The 16,211-nt window shown below is 47.2% G+C and overlaps 1 protein-coding gene across 2 annotated transcripts in view; it reads left to right on the forward strand.

Moving 5' to 3' along the window:
- SCN8A (sodium voltage-gated channel alpha subunit 8) overlaps positions 1-15,642 on the forward strand; it is a 119,023-nt gene extending 103,381 nt beyond the window's left edge. For both annotated transcript variants that reach the window (XM_042992326.1, XM_042992327.1), the window contains exons 21-26: positions 1,123-1,407; positions 3,273-3,326; positions 3,785-3,922; positions 4,891-4,995; positions 7,428-7,698; positions 11,324-15,642. In XM_042992326.1, the coding sequence (XP_042848260.1) occupies positions 1,123-1,407; positions 3,273-3,326; positions 3,785-3,922; positions 4,891-4,995; positions 7,428-7,698; positions 11,324-12,471 (2,001 nt within the window). In that variant the 3' untranslated portion in view covers positions 12,472-15,642. The remainder of the gene's footprint in view (positions 1-1,122; positions 1,408-3,272; positions 3,327-3,784; positions 3,923-4,890; positions 4,996-7,427; positions 7,699-11,323) is intronic.
- The last annotated feature ends 569 nt before the right edge of the window (positions 15,643-16,211 follow it).

Consider the following 16,211-nt stretch of genomic DNA (forward strand, 5'->3'; position numbering starts at 1 on the left):
CATTTCAGGGTCGCCTTTCTGGGCCCCGCTTAAGACAACAGCAAGTAAGAACCAGGGCAGAATGAACACCAGCCTTGTTTTCTGTCCCAGCCTGCTGAAGTGCTATTTTTGGACGCCCCTCTGAACTCCCCTAGTGAAATCTGCCGCACAGTAGGAGTGTTGTCTAGTTAGTCTCACCCATAGTGTGAATCAAAATCAAAGTTAAAAACAACCCAGAAACTTTGATTCCTGAAGAGTTTTTTCCCTTTGCTTTTTTTCATTCCTGAGTTTAACTGCAGTCAGTGATTTTTAGCAATATGCTGGTTTTGGGGTTTCAAGAGCAGCGATCTAACCCAAAACTGTCCAGAAAACATAAGTCATTCCTATTTCGAATACATCGTGAAGAGTTGAGTCCAGCCCTGGATTGAGCAGAGAGATATCAATCAGCATTAGCCAAACAGGGGTGACTCTTAGATTTCGAAGCCTACCAATTCAGGAAAAAAACTGAAAAAGAATAGTGAACCTTGAGTGAAAAATAGATCTGTTCAGATTTTATTTTATTCTGTTTGGTAGAGGGAATATAGCTTTTTTTTTTTTTCTTGAGCCTGCAAAATATGCATGCTCAGCTATTGCCTGAACTAAGATAACTGGCCTTGCATAAAAGAGACTTTATGTACCATTGACTGATTCCCTGCTAACCCCAAAGAGTAGTTCTCTGTGATTTTGAACAATTCTACCTTGTTTTGCAGAGGGGGAATGTCTGTTGAAAGGCAACTGGTGAGCTTGAAATCAGATTCCCCAGGGGGGCATATTTTACAAGTTGGCAAGAAGGGAGACTAGACTAAGAAATAATTTTTTCGGTCCCAGGCCGGAGCCTGGGAGAGAAGACCTAGGTCAACTTGGGCAGGGGAATTCGAGTTAGATGAAATAAATACGTAATTTACTGGAATTCGTCAAACTACATCTTACAGATTTAGAAAATTTTGGTCCTACTTGTGGATCTGTCCTGTTACCCTGACTCCAAAGGGAACACGATGTTTTTGTAGTCAGAACAAGCCACACAGTATCATTCCCCTCCTGGAAATCAAAAGAATGTGCTTGCTCTTACTTCCAACACTCAGCGACCTCCCCCTTCCAATGCAGGTGGTGGTGAATGCCTTGGTGGGCGCCATCCCCTCCATCATGAATGTGCTACTGGTGTGTCTCATCTTCTGGCTGATTTTCAGCATCATGGGAGTTAACCTGTTTGCGGGAAAGTATCACTACTGCTTTAATGAGACTTCTGAAATCCGATTTGAAATTGAAGATGTCAACAATAAAACCGATTGTGAAAAGCTCATGGAGGGGAACAACACAGAAATCAGGTGGAAGAACGTGAAGATCAACTTCGACAACGTTGGGGCGGGATATCTGGCACTTCTTCAAGTGGTAAGTGTTGCTCTTTTCTTCAGTCCTGTGAAATTCAGACAGCTAGCAGAAATCGCATTTGGCTCCTTCTCAGTCCGACACTCAGAATCAAGATTACTCTTAGTAGGTCACAGACAACAATGCCATTTCCCACACCAGTTCCAGGGAGACACCTTTCCTGAGAATTCTGACTTCCCCAAGGCCTCACTCAAAGGTTATCTTTCACTGTGCTCGAGAGCAGACTCCTGCTCAACAGCAAATAGATTCCTGCAGAGAGATCAGCTTCTCTCTCCAGGATGGAGTATGTATTTAAGGAGAAAGGAAAAACAAAAAAAGAAGGTAAGTACATAGACACAGCCCACCACCACAAAAAAAAAAACAAAAACAAAAACAAAACAATTTTGATTTAGCAGGATATTCCTGTATAACAGCTACACTAAACTAAAGAAAAGGATGGGGGCAGTGCTAGGATGCTGCCGCCCATGTCAGCTCAATCCCGAGAGAAAAGTCTCAAATTAATGTATCGCGGTAAGAAAGGATTTATTTTAATTACGTAGCGTGCCATCTTGTCTAGTTTTCTCTTCCACCCTTACCAGTCTTTTTTGGAATGTTTGACAAGACCGTATGATGCAGGGAAAGCCCCTAGGCTTTGGAGTTAGACAGATGTAGGTTTGAGCCCCACTCTGATGTTTACTGGATATGTAACCTTGGACGAAATACTCGACTTCCCTGGGGCTGTTTCTTTTTCTTTTAAATGTCGGGAATAATACCTTGCACCGCTGTTAAGAGGATTCATGATAATTTATTAGAATTTCTCAGCAGAATGCCTGGCACATAGCAGTGCTTAATTAGTGGCATTTGCTATTGGGTATTTTTGTTACTGTCACAACTGTGCCTACATCATATAGCCGTTGGGAGTATTAAATGGGATAATGCAGGTGAAGCCTTCAACTTGACCTTACAGATAGTGCACACTTACTGTTAGCTAGTATTAGGAGGCAAAGTTAATAGAATAAGCAGTGCTTTATCCAGAGGCTTTTGTTGTTTTATCCCAGTTGGAGAAATTGGACCCACAAATTGAATCTGAATTGGAGCAGCTCCAGGAGAGCAGTACACATCAGTCAGCCAGTCAGACATTGTATTTAGAGTCCCACCAGGTGCAAGGTGCTGTGCATGGCACGGCTCAGGCCATCTGATCAATAAAGAACCGCCCGTGCCCCGCAAAAAGCTTTGAATCTGGTTGAATATATAAAGCAAATAGAACAATAAGAAAACATAGAGAATACTGGATTGCTTGGCCGTATTTGTTTCCAGAATGAGGCTAGGTAGAGTAGATTGAAGGAGAGTGGGTTAGGAAGGGCTGCTCGGGAGGAAGCCAGGATTGCCATTGCCATAGGCTAAATGTGTATAGTAGTAGGAGGAAAGTTCTGGCCTTGTTTTTGTGTTTATTTTATTTTTATGTTAATGCAACTTTGAGGTTTTCAGACCCCCCTTGCTTATTTAAAACCATCGTAAAAAATGACTCCTCAGTGTTAGGCTAAGTTCTCAGTACCCTCAAGTGGAGTCCCGCCACTCATTCATAAATGTGAGTTTGCCCCAGCTCTAGGCAACCTTCTCAGACCCATTTTAAAGACCTTTTGTGAAAGTATTCATCCAATTACCATTATCAACGTGTTTCTCTGCCAGACTTTGATGTTATTTTCAGGGACTTAGACAAAGCCCCCTGGGGACCCGTGTTAACAAATAGGAAATTCTGTGTCCCTGTGAGGCTGTGCCCAAACTCCGTCTTGTGTTCTGCTGAACCTGAGCCTGGCCTCTGGGACCCCTGCCTAGACTCCCACCTACCCCCTAACAGGCACAGTCTAATGACTGACTCTGTTTGCCAGGCAACCTTCAAAGGCTGGATGGACATCATGTATGCAGCTGTAGACTCCCGAAAGGTAAGGATACACCTGACGAAACCACAGCCTACTTAGGCAGTTAGAAAGCAGGCAGCATGGTGGCGCTTACCAAGAGAGAGCGGGTCGGGACACGTATTTGCTTGTTTGACCGATTGCAGATTGCTCTCCTCCTCTCAGTCAGTCATCACTCCCTTACACTGGCTCTGGATGATCAGGCTGTTGCCTTTCCCCGCTGACAGAAATGTGGCTCCTGGGGGACAGCCCTCCCCCGCCCCCTCGCCTCACGATTTGCATATTCACCCCACCAGTGCTCCCCAGGGCAGGGCCTGCCAGTGTGGCAGAGGGAACAGGCAGGGAGAATGTAGAGCGCCCTCTCCGCAGCTTGTACAGCAGCTCAGGTGGTCAGTTATGGCCGATGGCGTTGGCATGTCAGAATCCCCCACCTGATCCCACTCCAGGAACTGATGCTCTGCTTTTTCCCTCCTGTCCTTTGCCAGCCTGACCAGCAGCCTAAGTATGAGGACAACATCTACATGTACATCTACTTTGTCATCTTCATCATCTTCGGCTCCTTCTTCACCCTGAACCTGTTCATTGGTGTCATCATTGATAACTTCAATCAACAAAAGAAAAAGATAGGTCTCCTCCCCTCATTACCAGTGGCCAGAGGTCAACTCAGATGAGAGGCACTTCTATCCCTATCTCCAGAAAGAAAATGCCTCTCTTTCTCTAAAATGCACATCATCGCCTCACTGTGGCCCCGGCCCCCTAGACGTTAGCCCCCGCCCCCAACTTTTTCTCTCGGGGGGCTTGATTTCACAGTATGTGGTTTACCACATTTACTCGCGATTGTTGAAGCCTTTACTGGGTTTGGCATCCAACCAGAGGGAAGCAAGGTCAGAGAGGGTCTAGTCACAGGTGAAAAGGAAAGCGGCAGGTGAATAGCAAGAAATGGAGAGTGTCTGGACTCGTAATCACCTGTGGTAATCCCTGGGCACCCCTAGCAAACTGGGGTTTGAGAGCCCATCCTCGGAAAATTCACTTACTTACTGCTCCAGATGGTTAACGATTTTCCAAAACAAACTGAAGCACTGACTCCTGTCGTCCATTTTACGAAACAAGACTGTGTCAAGGAACTCCCCATGTTGCTTTTTTGCACTCGGATTTCTGAAGGTTTAATATCGTCGGAAATTAGTCCCGGGCTAGTAACCGGGACTTGAAAATCCTTTCATTTTAAAATGCTTGTTTTTTTTTATAATTTTATCAGGAAAGCAGGTCCAAAAGATATGTATGAACCAGTGAGGTGCAAGCATCTCTGCCCTTGGGTGTCCCCTGCCGGAGGGCCCACAGCTGGATAGTCCATCTCCCTCGTGCCCGGCCACTGGCAGGTCTCAGGAATCCCAAGCCGAGGACAGAGGCTGGCGTTCCTTTGAATTAGAATAGTTGTCCCAGGTCTACCTCATTAGGGGGCTACTAGCCAAACTGACCTCTGGAGAGGTAAGGGGGTAAGGCCCCCCCTCAGTGCTTAGGGTTGAACCTTAGGTCCAAACCACAGCATGCGAGAGCCTATTGTAACAGTTCGTTCTCTTCTTTCTTCCTTTACTTTGGAGGTCAGGACATCTTCATGACTGAAGAACAGAAGAAGTACTACAATGCCATGAAAAAGCTGGGCTCAAAGAAACCACAGAAACCCATTCCCCGCCCCCTGGTGAGTGCAGGCCAAGGGCCGAGTGAGACCCCATACGGAAAAGACACTGGTAGGGTTATTGCAAAGGAAACAAAGGGGTAAGTGATGAGCCGCCTGTGCCCTCTGATCCTCTCCCAGCTGCTCCGCCCAGAGGACCTGGGGAAAACAGCAGAACAGAGATAAAGGTACGGGATGCCTTTGATATTTGTGCTCGACCTTTCCTCTGAGACTTCCTTGGGCGGCAGCAGAGAATCAGCATGTTATATAGCCACATTGGCTCTGGCACTGGTAGAGAGATGTTTTAAGAGACAACTAAAAATTAACAAAGGACAGTGAAAATGAAAGCTGACCTCTTTCCTACCAGTACAAGATAGGGCGTGGTCACTGTCTTCTCAGTTCTCTACCCAACAAGGAAGTCTTCCCAAGAGAAAGTAATACTCTGGCTATTTGTGGGAGCAGAAGAGGGTGAAACTAGGGGTCTGATGTCCTGATTTTCTGTCTCGAACCAAGCCTTTTGTAAAACAGACTCGGGCACTGGGATTCCGCTTTGCCCTTCTGGTGGTGGCCGTTCCCTTGCTTCAGAGCAGATAACTGCTCCTGAAGCCATATACCCAGCGGGGTGGGACATAAGCCCCAGGCTCAAAGTTCCATCTTCTGTAACTTTCATATAAAGTAACTTTTTATTTAAAAACGGCACAACCCTAAAATAAAAGCTTATCTGGCAGTCTCATTTGTAAAAATAAAAGTAGAGCTCCTTTGAATCAAGACTGGGAGTCCCAGAGCATTTTCCCTATGTAACCCCACACCCTGGGGCTTGCCTGGCTTACTTGCCTCATCGACTTCCAAGGGAAAGGAAACCCTTGGTTTGAAAACCGACAAGTTAAAAGTGATCCTGAAAGTAAGCATCAGTTTAAGTGCCTAGGTTCTTTCGAAAAAAAAAAAAAAGTCAGGGAGATTTTTTGAAAATTTATTTATTTAAATTCAAGTTAGTTGACAAAATCAGGGCGATCTTAAAAAAGCGAATGTTTTTTGTATTTCCCTGATGTCAGAGTTTCCATCCTGTGATGGAAATGAGACTAAGGAGACGGGAGAGGGTTAACATGTCTGAAGTTCCGTTCAGGCCCTTGCACACGGGAACTTGAGTATATTTTCGTCCACTCTAAAATATGGTAGGAGACATTAATAAAGAGTGATCGGCCCTCATTCAGCAAATAGTTCTAGATCCCCTCCTGCATTCCAGGCACTAGGCCCCAAAGTGATGAACAAAATTCAGACCCTGTTGTCAATGGAGCTTATGATACAGAGGGGCTAGAGGTAGTAAGTAAGTGAACAGCTACAATACAGTGTGGAATGTTGGGAGAAAAACAATATTCCGTGGAGGGCCGTGACAGAGAACGTGGAGGCTTGGGGTGGGGGATCTACTTGAACAGAGTAGTCAGAGAAAGGGAAGTAGGGAAGGACTACTTGGATAGATGAGAAGGAGCCAGAATGTTAGGGGAGGAGAACCTGGAAAAGCAAATGAGGTTCTAAAAGCAGAAAGCATCAGTATGGCCAAGTGGTAATGGCCGAGAGGAGGGGGCATGAGATTAGCAGGATGAGGCTGTGAGAGGCATCTCTCAGCCAGGCTAACAATAGGAATTTCATTGCAAGCCCAATGGAAAACCGTTGAAAGGTTTTAAGTCAAGAGGGATGTGGTGCATTTATGTTTTTAAATCATCACACTTGCTACTGTGTGAAGACCATGTTGGATGAGGGCAAGAGAGGAAGCAGGGAGACTAGTCAGGAAACTTCCAGAAGTCCAGACAGAAGGTACCGGTGCTTGGGCCGGAGAAGGGCCGACAGAAGCGGGGTGAAGTGGGTGGGCTCAGGAGAATCAGTAGGACCTGCAGCGCATCAGGCAAGGGGAGAGGGAGAGGAAAGCGACAAGGGTGACCCTCGGGTTTCTGGCTTGGAGACTGGGTACACGATTGAGATGGGAGAAGAGAGGAGTGGGTTGGGTGAGGGGCAAGGGAAGGACTTGTTAGGTTTGAGATGTCGAGAAAGCAACACAGGAATTCAGAGGAAAGGATTTAAGAAAACGACGTACAAAGGTGCTATGTACGCAGTAGGAATAGATGAGCTCTCCTGGGGAGAGTAGAGAAAGAAGAGTGGAAGTCAGGGAAGACATGGCCGGCAAAACGGGCTGAACAGGAGCAGTCGGCGAGGCAGGAAGACACCTAGAAGTGTGTGATGGCGTAGACACGACACAGAACAGAGAATGACAGTTTTAGAAAACTCTTGGGGAGGTGAAGACTGATGTCGGGGTCCGTCCGTGCTCCTGATTTCCCGACAGAGCAGCGGGATAGAGCTGGCCAGAAAGGCGACTCCTCTGACGAACAGGATGGCGGCTTCCACGGTCCGCTCAGAAAGGTTCTCACGAATGCTCTTGTATCTTTCCTCCCCCCTGCCCCCAGAACAAAATCCAAGGTATCATCTTCGATTTTGTCACCCAGCAAGCCTTCGATATTGTTATCATGATGCTCATCTGCCTTAACATGGTGACAATGATGGTGGAGACAGATACACAGAGCAAACAGATGGAAAACATTCTCTACTGGATTAACCTGGTCTTCGTCATCTTTTTCACCTGTGAGTGTGTGCTCAAAATGTTTGCCTTGAGGCACTACTACTTCACCATTGGCTGGAACATCTTTGACTTTGTGGTAGTCATTCTCTCCATTGTGGGTAAGTGGGACGGGAGAGGGAAGGGGAAGGGGACCTGACTGGCCTTGAGCATGAGGTTCCTGGGAGAGCAGCCGCCTCCACGGGTGTGAAGTGCGGGCCCCCTACTCTCACGGCTGGAGCCCGTGTGCATCCCTAAGTCATCCCGTGGGCCTGCCCAGTGGGTCACGTGGTCAGTGAGTCTCTTCTGTGTGTTTGTAGTAGTCTTGGATTATAAATTCCCTGGTTGAAGGGGGGAGACGATTGATTTCGATTTGGCGGTTTGCTTTCAAGGAGTCTAAAGTCAACAGGGGAGGTAAAAGAAACGTAAAAAAAAAAAAAAAAGAAAGAAAGAAAAGAACTGTGGCTGCAATAGCAGTGGAAAAAGGAATGGCAAGAGATTGTGAGGCTGAATAGTAATGAAAATGGCCTGAGGGCATTCTGGTGGCGAAGGCGGTGCTCATTTTACTGAGGTTTTCCTGTGTGCGGGTATAGTTTGAGAGTTTCTTCACTGGCATGATTATCTCATTTGATCCTTATGACGGCCCAAGAAGCAGCCTAACTTAAGAGGCTGGATCTTAATAGCAACTGTGTGACATTTCGCTTCAACCTAAAGGCATGGAAGGGGTGATACCCTGGCAGGCAGAGAAAATGGTATCCTATTCATTGGCCTCCCGGAACGTTTCCTTGCCTTCCTAAGGAGGCATCTCAAATGGTGAAACACTGGCTTGCTTCCAGGTAGGTTTAACTGGCATAGGCTGGCAGAGAGAGAGTGCCCGAGGCCTGCGGGAACCAGCCCCAGAGCTGGTGGCCAGTCTGGCTTAGCAAGGTGGCCACTGTGGGCTCCCGAAGGCAGCCGGCCTTCCCCTTGGCCTGTGTCAGTTTCTAGTTCTGTCCTCTGCAGCAGCACGTCCAAAAGCGTGCTGTTGCATGAAGCCTTAGCCCCATCCTTCTCCCCCGCAAGAAAAGAACCCCATGATGAAATTACTTTGGGCCACACTGTACGCTGAATTTCCCTTCGGAACGTCACAGAGCACATTAGCCTATAGAAGGTTTTCGAAGCCCTGTAGTAAAGAATTGTTGAACACACCATCCTATCTGTATTTAACCACAACACCCTCTTTTCAAGTAATGTGAACGGTGTCTCATGTTTTAATGGAACTACTATGTGCCAGTCACCTTTTTTTTTTAATTTTTTTAATGTTTATTTATTTTGGGGAGTCGGTGGTGGGGGCGGGCACAGACTCTGAAGCAGGCTCCGGGCTTCGAGCTGTCAACACAGAACCCGATGTGGGGCTCGAACTCACGAATGGTGAGATCATGACCTGAGCTGAAGTCGGACGCTCAACTGACCGAGCCACCCAGGCGCCCCTGTGCCAGTCATCTTTCTAAGTGCTTTACTTGTTTTCACACCTATAGTCCTCATGGCAACCTTCTGAGCGTCATGAGGAGCTGAGGCACAGAGCAGTGACCAAGACATGAAGCTAGTAAGCCAGTGAGCAGAGGTTCAGGTCCAGCCCCCGGCCTCAAACCCCCACTCCTAACCTCCCCCGCAACCTACTTTGGACAGTGTCGCCCTGTCACCCAGAATGTTTTCTGCCCACCCATCGTTGAGTGGGATGGGAAACCCACAGACCAAACCATGCATCCTCTCCTCAGATGATACTCAAAAATAAAGAGGAAGAATAGTTTTGGTTTTGATGATTGGGATTTTTTATTAAATAGTATTCATTTGTTCAGAAACAAAAGAATAGAAATTATCGTTTTAAAGTAAGAGGAATTGGGATAAAACTAGCCCTGGAACCTCCTAGAAGCCGCCTTAAGTGATGTTCCTGCTGCTTGGAGTGCCGCCCACCCATCCTTCTCCCCTCTTCTCTGGGGACAAGTATACATTCAGCATATAAAATCAAAGGCTGGCATCTTCTTTCTGAAGCCTCACTTGCCCACCGGACACGGAATGCAAGTTTTACAGATGTCACCTGACTTCTTACAGTCACCGGTTATGACTTAATTGAGACATTAAAAAGAAGAGAGCTGAGAATTCATCTTGGGTCCTGGCTGAGGTAGAGATTTTCTTGAAAGCTCGAATACCTCAGGGAATACGAACTCCAGAAGAGGCCCCAAGAGGCTGTCCAAACTTCCTGCATCTCATCCCTTCCTGAAAGTTAAGACTCTGTCCCAACTTAAAAAACTCAGATAAGAGTTGGGGGTGGGGGGGCAGGTGGCGTGCTTGGCTGGCTCGGTCGGTAGAGCATATAACTCTGTCTCGGGGTTGTGAGTTCAAGCCCCGCACTGGGCACGGGAGCCTACTTTAAAAAAAAAAAAAAAAGAAAAGCGTTCAAATAAGGGTATTATATAGGCTTCTGCAGTTCACTTCACCAGTATTTATGAGTCCTTAGGGTTGAAAGATGTTTCCTTATTCAGAGTAAATCCTTCCTGTCAGTAGAAACTCGTGTTGTCTCATCAGGGCCTTGACAGCAAGAGAAGGCACTGAAGAAAGACAGCATGTCATTGCCATCCCTTCAGCTGCCGTGTCGCAACCTTTGCGCGTCCCCTTCCTTCTGTGGTCCCTCTCTGGGCTCCCATTATTGCTGTGCAGTGTTAAAGGCAAGCGGTCCAGCTGAGTGGACTCCTGACTAAACATAAACAGAGAAAGGCCCTCTCGTTTTACGTGGTCACCCTTGACTTTCACATCCCACTTACGCCTTGACCTTTTTGTCTGCCAATCCTGTTTCTGATCTGTGGCTGTAAGCACAAGTCTAGAAGCTCTGAGTTAAAAGCCACTTCTGAGAGGTCCCTTTGGTTTTCTAGGCTACTTTGGCGTAGAAAGGATAGGGACATGGGACAATAAGAAACCAAAAATGTCTTTTCAGAGCCAGGCAGAAGATACTTGGAAAATTGGCATCACAGCGAAGTAACTAAGACATCGCAGCCAAAGGGTCATGAAGTCAAGGGTGGCGCCGGGACCTCTCATCCATTGTCTGTGGATATGGAAATTTGATAGCATTTTGGAGAGGAATCAGTAACACCTTGGAAAGCCACACACGCACAAACCCAAGGAAAACTCCTTGTCCTTGAATAAGAAAACAGATAAATGAGGACCTATGCATGAAATGGAGTACGGCTCACCAGTGAAAATGAACAATCCAAAATTCTCTTAACACCAGAGATCAGTCTCACAAACATAGCGCGAAGTCTGAAGACCAAGTTAGGGATCTAAAAAACTTGTTCTAAACAGATAGATACGGTATAATTCTTTCAGCACGGTAGGCTGCCAGGATGCTGTCTGTCCGTGTGTATAGTAGTTACAGATTTATGCACAGCGAAATGAAGAAACTGGAATGGTACATACACACCATCTCCAGGATTGCGGTTGCTTTCGGGGATGAAGGGAGAAAGCAAATTTGGTAAAATACTAGCCTCTGTTAAATCTGGATGCCTGGCGCATAGGTGTCCGTTTTAGTGTTTTCTCTGCTTTTCCGTACGTTTGAAGCATGTGACTTTGTTTTGTCATCCTGAGAGTTCAGATTGAATCGTTAGGCACTGACTCTGTGAAGTCCTTTGGACTTAAGGGCTCCAGTGCCAGGTGACATAAGTAACGAGAAAGGGGTCTCCAATCTCAGTAACATTTCTTCTTCTGCCCTCTTAGGAATGTTCCTGGCTGATATCATTGAGAAATACTTTGTGTCCCCAACCCTATTCCGAGTCATCCGGTTGGCCCGTATTGGGCGCATCTTGCGTCTGATCAAAGGCGCCAAAGGGATCCGTACCCTGCTCTTTGCCTTAATGATGTCCTTGCCTGCTCTGTTCAACATTGGCCTTCTGCTCTTCCTGGTCATGTTCATCTTCTCCATCTTTGGGATGTCCAATTTCGCATACGTGAAGCACGAGGCCGGCATCGACGACATGTTCAACTTTGAGACATTTGGCAACAGCATGATCTGCCTGTTTCAGATCACGACGTCGGCCGGTTGGGATGGCCTCCTGCTGCCCATCCTGAACCGCCCCCCTGACTGCAGCCTGGATAAGGAGCACCCGGGGAGTGGCTTCAAGGGAGACTGCGGGAACCCCTCGGTGGGCATCTTCTTCTTCGTAAGCTACATCATCATCTCCTTCCTGATTGTTGTGAACATGTACATCGCCATCATCTTGGAGAACTTCAGTGTGGCCACAGAGGAGAGCGCGGACCCTCTGAGCGAGGACGACTTCGAGACCTTCTATGAGATCTGGGAGAAGTTTGACCCCGACGCCACCCAGTTCATCGAGTACTGTAAGCTGGCAGACTTTGCAGACGCCTTGGAGCACCCTCTCCGAGTGCCCAAGCCGAACACCATCGAGCTCATTGCCATGGATCTGCCGATGGTCAGCGGGGATCGCATCCACTGCTTGGACATCCTTTTTGCCTTCACCAAGCGGGTCCTGGGGGACAGCGGGGAGTTGGACATCCTCCGGCAGCAGATGGAGGAGCGGTTCGTGGCATCCAATCCTTCCAAAGTGTCTTACGAGCCCATCACGACCACACTGCGGCGCAAGCAGGAGGAGGTGTCGGCGGTGGTCCTGCAGCGCGCCTACCGGGGACATTTAGCAAGACGGGGTTTCGTTTGCAAAAAGACCACTTCCAATAAGCTGGAGAACGGAGGCACACACCGGGAGAAAAAAGAGAGCACCCCGTCCACAGCCTCCCTCCCGTCCTATGACAGTGTAACGAAACCTGAGAAGGAGAAGCAACAACGGGCAGAGGAAGGAAGAAGGGAAAGAGCCAAAAGACAAAAAGAGGTCAGAGAATCCAAGTGTTAGAGGAAAGCAAAAATTAAACATTGTACAGATGTAAAACTTGCAAGCGAAAGATTGTTTACAAACTTCCTGAGTATTATCAATGCAGGACAGCTGTGGAGACACTTTAACCCGAAGATCTATACCAAACGTAGTCGGCTTACCATGTAACACGGTTGCATCTTGAGCAGTGACCTGCCGAGGGCAAAGGACCCTGCTCCCTGGACTCACAGATTTTCTAATGCTTGGGCAGGTGGTTACTGCATGTTCCACATCAGTCAATGCAACTTAGGACAAAACCAACAGGATACGAAAACCAGAGGAGAGGCTGCCGGGACCAGCATATTTCCGTTGCAGCCAAATGGATTTTATTTTTTCATTTTGGTGATTCTCAGAAGCAGAAAGCATCACTTTAAAAGTTTGTTTGTTCGTGCAAACTGTATTTGCATTCTTACATTAGTTAAGCTAAGCAGCACACAGGAAACACACACACACACACTCCCATCTAGCCCGTGTCATTTAATTGTCCGTTTCTTTGACATAAACCGCATCTTCTCCACATGGCTTCACGTGGTTTGGAGATGGGTGGGGGAAAACAATCAGGTTTCTTCAGGCTGAGGAGGACTTGCTCAGGCCGATTCCAAACATTGTGCTCGTTCACTGCGTAGAAATGATTTGCATGATGGCATGCCGTGATCAGAAGTCATGCATGAGAACCATACACCACAGGACACTACTAACCCTGTCCCCTGCCCTGGGTCAGCCTTTGGACAGGACCCAGCCCTGCACCGTTCACTGTATTCGGAGAACAAAACGGTAAGCGTTCCATTCCACTGCAATTCCTTACGAATTCGTAGAAGTCTTTCATACATCTTCTGGGTAGGGAAACACAACCGACCGATTGACCCCACCACCACTACCAACAGAAAACAGACCCAGTCCAACAAGCAGATGGATCCGTTGTGTGTACATGTTTAACAGACATCTCTAACATACAGCCATTGTTGCCCATTTTGAAAGACAAACTGTTTAATGCTGCTCGGTGTCCCGTCCACGGGGAAACTTCGATCTCGAATGGCTTTGTATTAATAATGTCACTGTAAAACCAAATCCTAGGGCTAAAAACAGAAATCAAAACAACAACAACAACAAAACCCAGTTCATTTGTATTGCAATATTTATGATGATTGTTTAGCCTTCATGCTGGGGAACTGACACTTGTTTGGGGCAGAGGTACAAACGCTGTTCAAAGTGGCATGGCATCTCTAGGGGGTAATTTGGGGAACTTAAGCTTTCACGGGGGGGGTCTGGGGTGCTCGCTTCAGGTAGTATCACGTCCTGCTGCACTGTGGCTCTCTCTGGGCTTGGGACCAGCCAGAGAGGGATTCGGATATCCTGAACGGGCCTCTCCCTCGGCAGAGGGGTTGTCACAAGCTCACACACTGCATGATGCCTCTTGTCTCCATCTTGTCTTTCCACCAAGCAGGGCTTCCCTTACTTGCAGAGGCGGGTGAGGGCGGCCGCGCTGGGGCTAACGGCTGTGGTTCCTTCCTTTCACGTTCTAGCGAACACATAGTCACTGGTGGGACCCGAGGTAGAGAGGGAGCCGCCTCTGAACCAAGCCCACGTGGTTTCTTTATCGCACCGATTCTCATGAGAAAGCGATTCAGTACTAATTCCTAAACTGTCGCAGCTTCCCCTGCCCGGCACGTCCCCTTTCTAGCCCGTCGTGCCGCCTGCTTAGTGACCTGCCCGCTGTCATCGGAGGGTGGCTCTGGGGGGAGCGTCCTGTCTTCCGTCCCCTCTCCCGCTTTAGGGAAGACGGTTTTTAGTCCAGGGGCTTCTCATCCGAGGACTAGATCTCAAAGCCAGGATGCTGCAGTTGAGTGTCTCAGGAAGTCGATACAAAGAATGAGGAGAGACTTTAGCATGTGAACTAAACCAAACTAAAATTCCTCCTGCACCATAAAGTAGGGGGGGGGCTAAAGACCCCCCGCGATCAGACACACCATTCTGCCTTGTAGCAGAAGCACTCGGTGGGACCGCACCACCCACCCGACTAGTTTTGCATACGACCAACACAGCGAGGCAGTAAGCCGAGCTTTCTGTCTTCTTGGACCATTAGAAACTCTGCCCGGCTCTCCTAAGCCTGCTTCTGCGGCCTCCTCCGTAGAACTTTCGTACTACACGCGACCCAGGTTGGAAAAGCATTTCTCTCAGTGACCCTGCTAACCGCTAGGACGAATGTATAGTAACATGTACAGGCGACGTCGTCAACAGCACAAAACACGAAGCTGACGTGTGTGGCTATTCTTTTTAAGAGAATTATAAATACTGTAATATATCATTTTATTTTATCGGCATGCCTTTTTGTAAATACAAATTAACAACTTATTAAATAGGAAATGGCTTCTGGCTTATGCCATTGTCATGTTTATTTTTATTTTTTATACTTTTCTTTCTTCTTAGAACTTAGATGCTGTCAGCCAATGTACATCCCCAAACCAGACAGACAGACAAAAAATTTTTTATTGCTAATGGTCTTTTCCAAAACAACAAAAAATATATATATTTTTGTTCCAATGTGCAATAAATTCTAACCACTTCTATGCAAGATTTGGCTACACTTCATCATTGTTCTTAGGTCTTGAGATGGGCAACAGAGCTAGAAGACCCCGCTCGGTACCCCAAGTGCTCGTGCTAGTGATGTCATTAAGCTACTAGAGCATATTAATGAGCTTTTTTTTTCTAAGATCTGCCCTTTTCCCTCCCCCAGGCCCCCAGCAGCTATCTCCTCAGTAACACACACATGGGCCTTGGTATCTGACACCCATCAGCCAGCTTCACAGGGAAGAAGCCACCTCCACTCTTACTTGATGTTTCAACTTTTTTTTTTTTTTTTAACTTTTCCTACCTTCTTGTCCCTCACCCGCCGCCCCTCCGCCCACTCGCTCACTCACTCTCTCACTCACCCGCCCTGCTCCACACTTCTTCGGTAGTAAATGACACCATCACCAGCAGTCTACACCCGCAGTTAACAGGCATTGAACTGAAAGAACCAGTGAGGACGTTTTTGTACGCCCTCGCCGGGTGGGTAAGTGGCAACGCTTTGCCAAATATTAACGAAGCCAATCAAAAAGCAGCAGCAGCCACAGTATCACTGCACATATATATATATAGATATATAAATATAATATAAATATTTATTTTTTGTAGCCAGGTCCTTGGTGCAGTATTTATACTCCACAATTCACCTTTAAAAAAGGACAAAAAGCAAAAAGACGTGTGATGCTGTTAACTTCAAATGCAGAGCCAAAGCCACTGAGCAGCAGCTGACACGGTTGCTGGTTTGTGTGTGCAAAACACCTTCCCCTCTTCTTCCCTTAACCTCCTTGCTGCTCAGGCTGAGGAGACTCCGTAATTCAGAGGGCGAGAGCAGCGAAACCTTCCCGAGTCAACATGACCTACTCCCACTTCTCTAAATGAGCCACTTTCGGTGTCGGAAGTTGACTGGGGAGAAGTAAGCAGAAGCTCCCGGTCAAAGCCCCTGGAACGACAGTGCCCAGAGTTCTTTTCTTTTCCGCCGCAACCCGTGTAAATTTGTAAAAGACCACTAGTGAAGATGAGTGTATTAGTGAATGCATGGAGGCCAACACTGCTCTAAATGAGACGTGATACAAAGTACATCACTACTATAAGCCAAGAGGAAACAAAATAAAAATGACCCTTTTTACTGTACAAGGGAAGCCTGTCTTGGTGTCCGT

Source organism: Panthera tigris, chromosome B4 (genome assembly GCF_018350195.1).
Source record: "Panthera tigris isolate Pti1 chromosome B4, P.tigris_Pti1_mat1.1, whole genome shotgun sequence".
NCBI classification, from domain to species: Eukaryota; Metazoa; Chordata; class Mammalia; order Carnivora; family Felidae; genus Panthera; species Panthera tigris.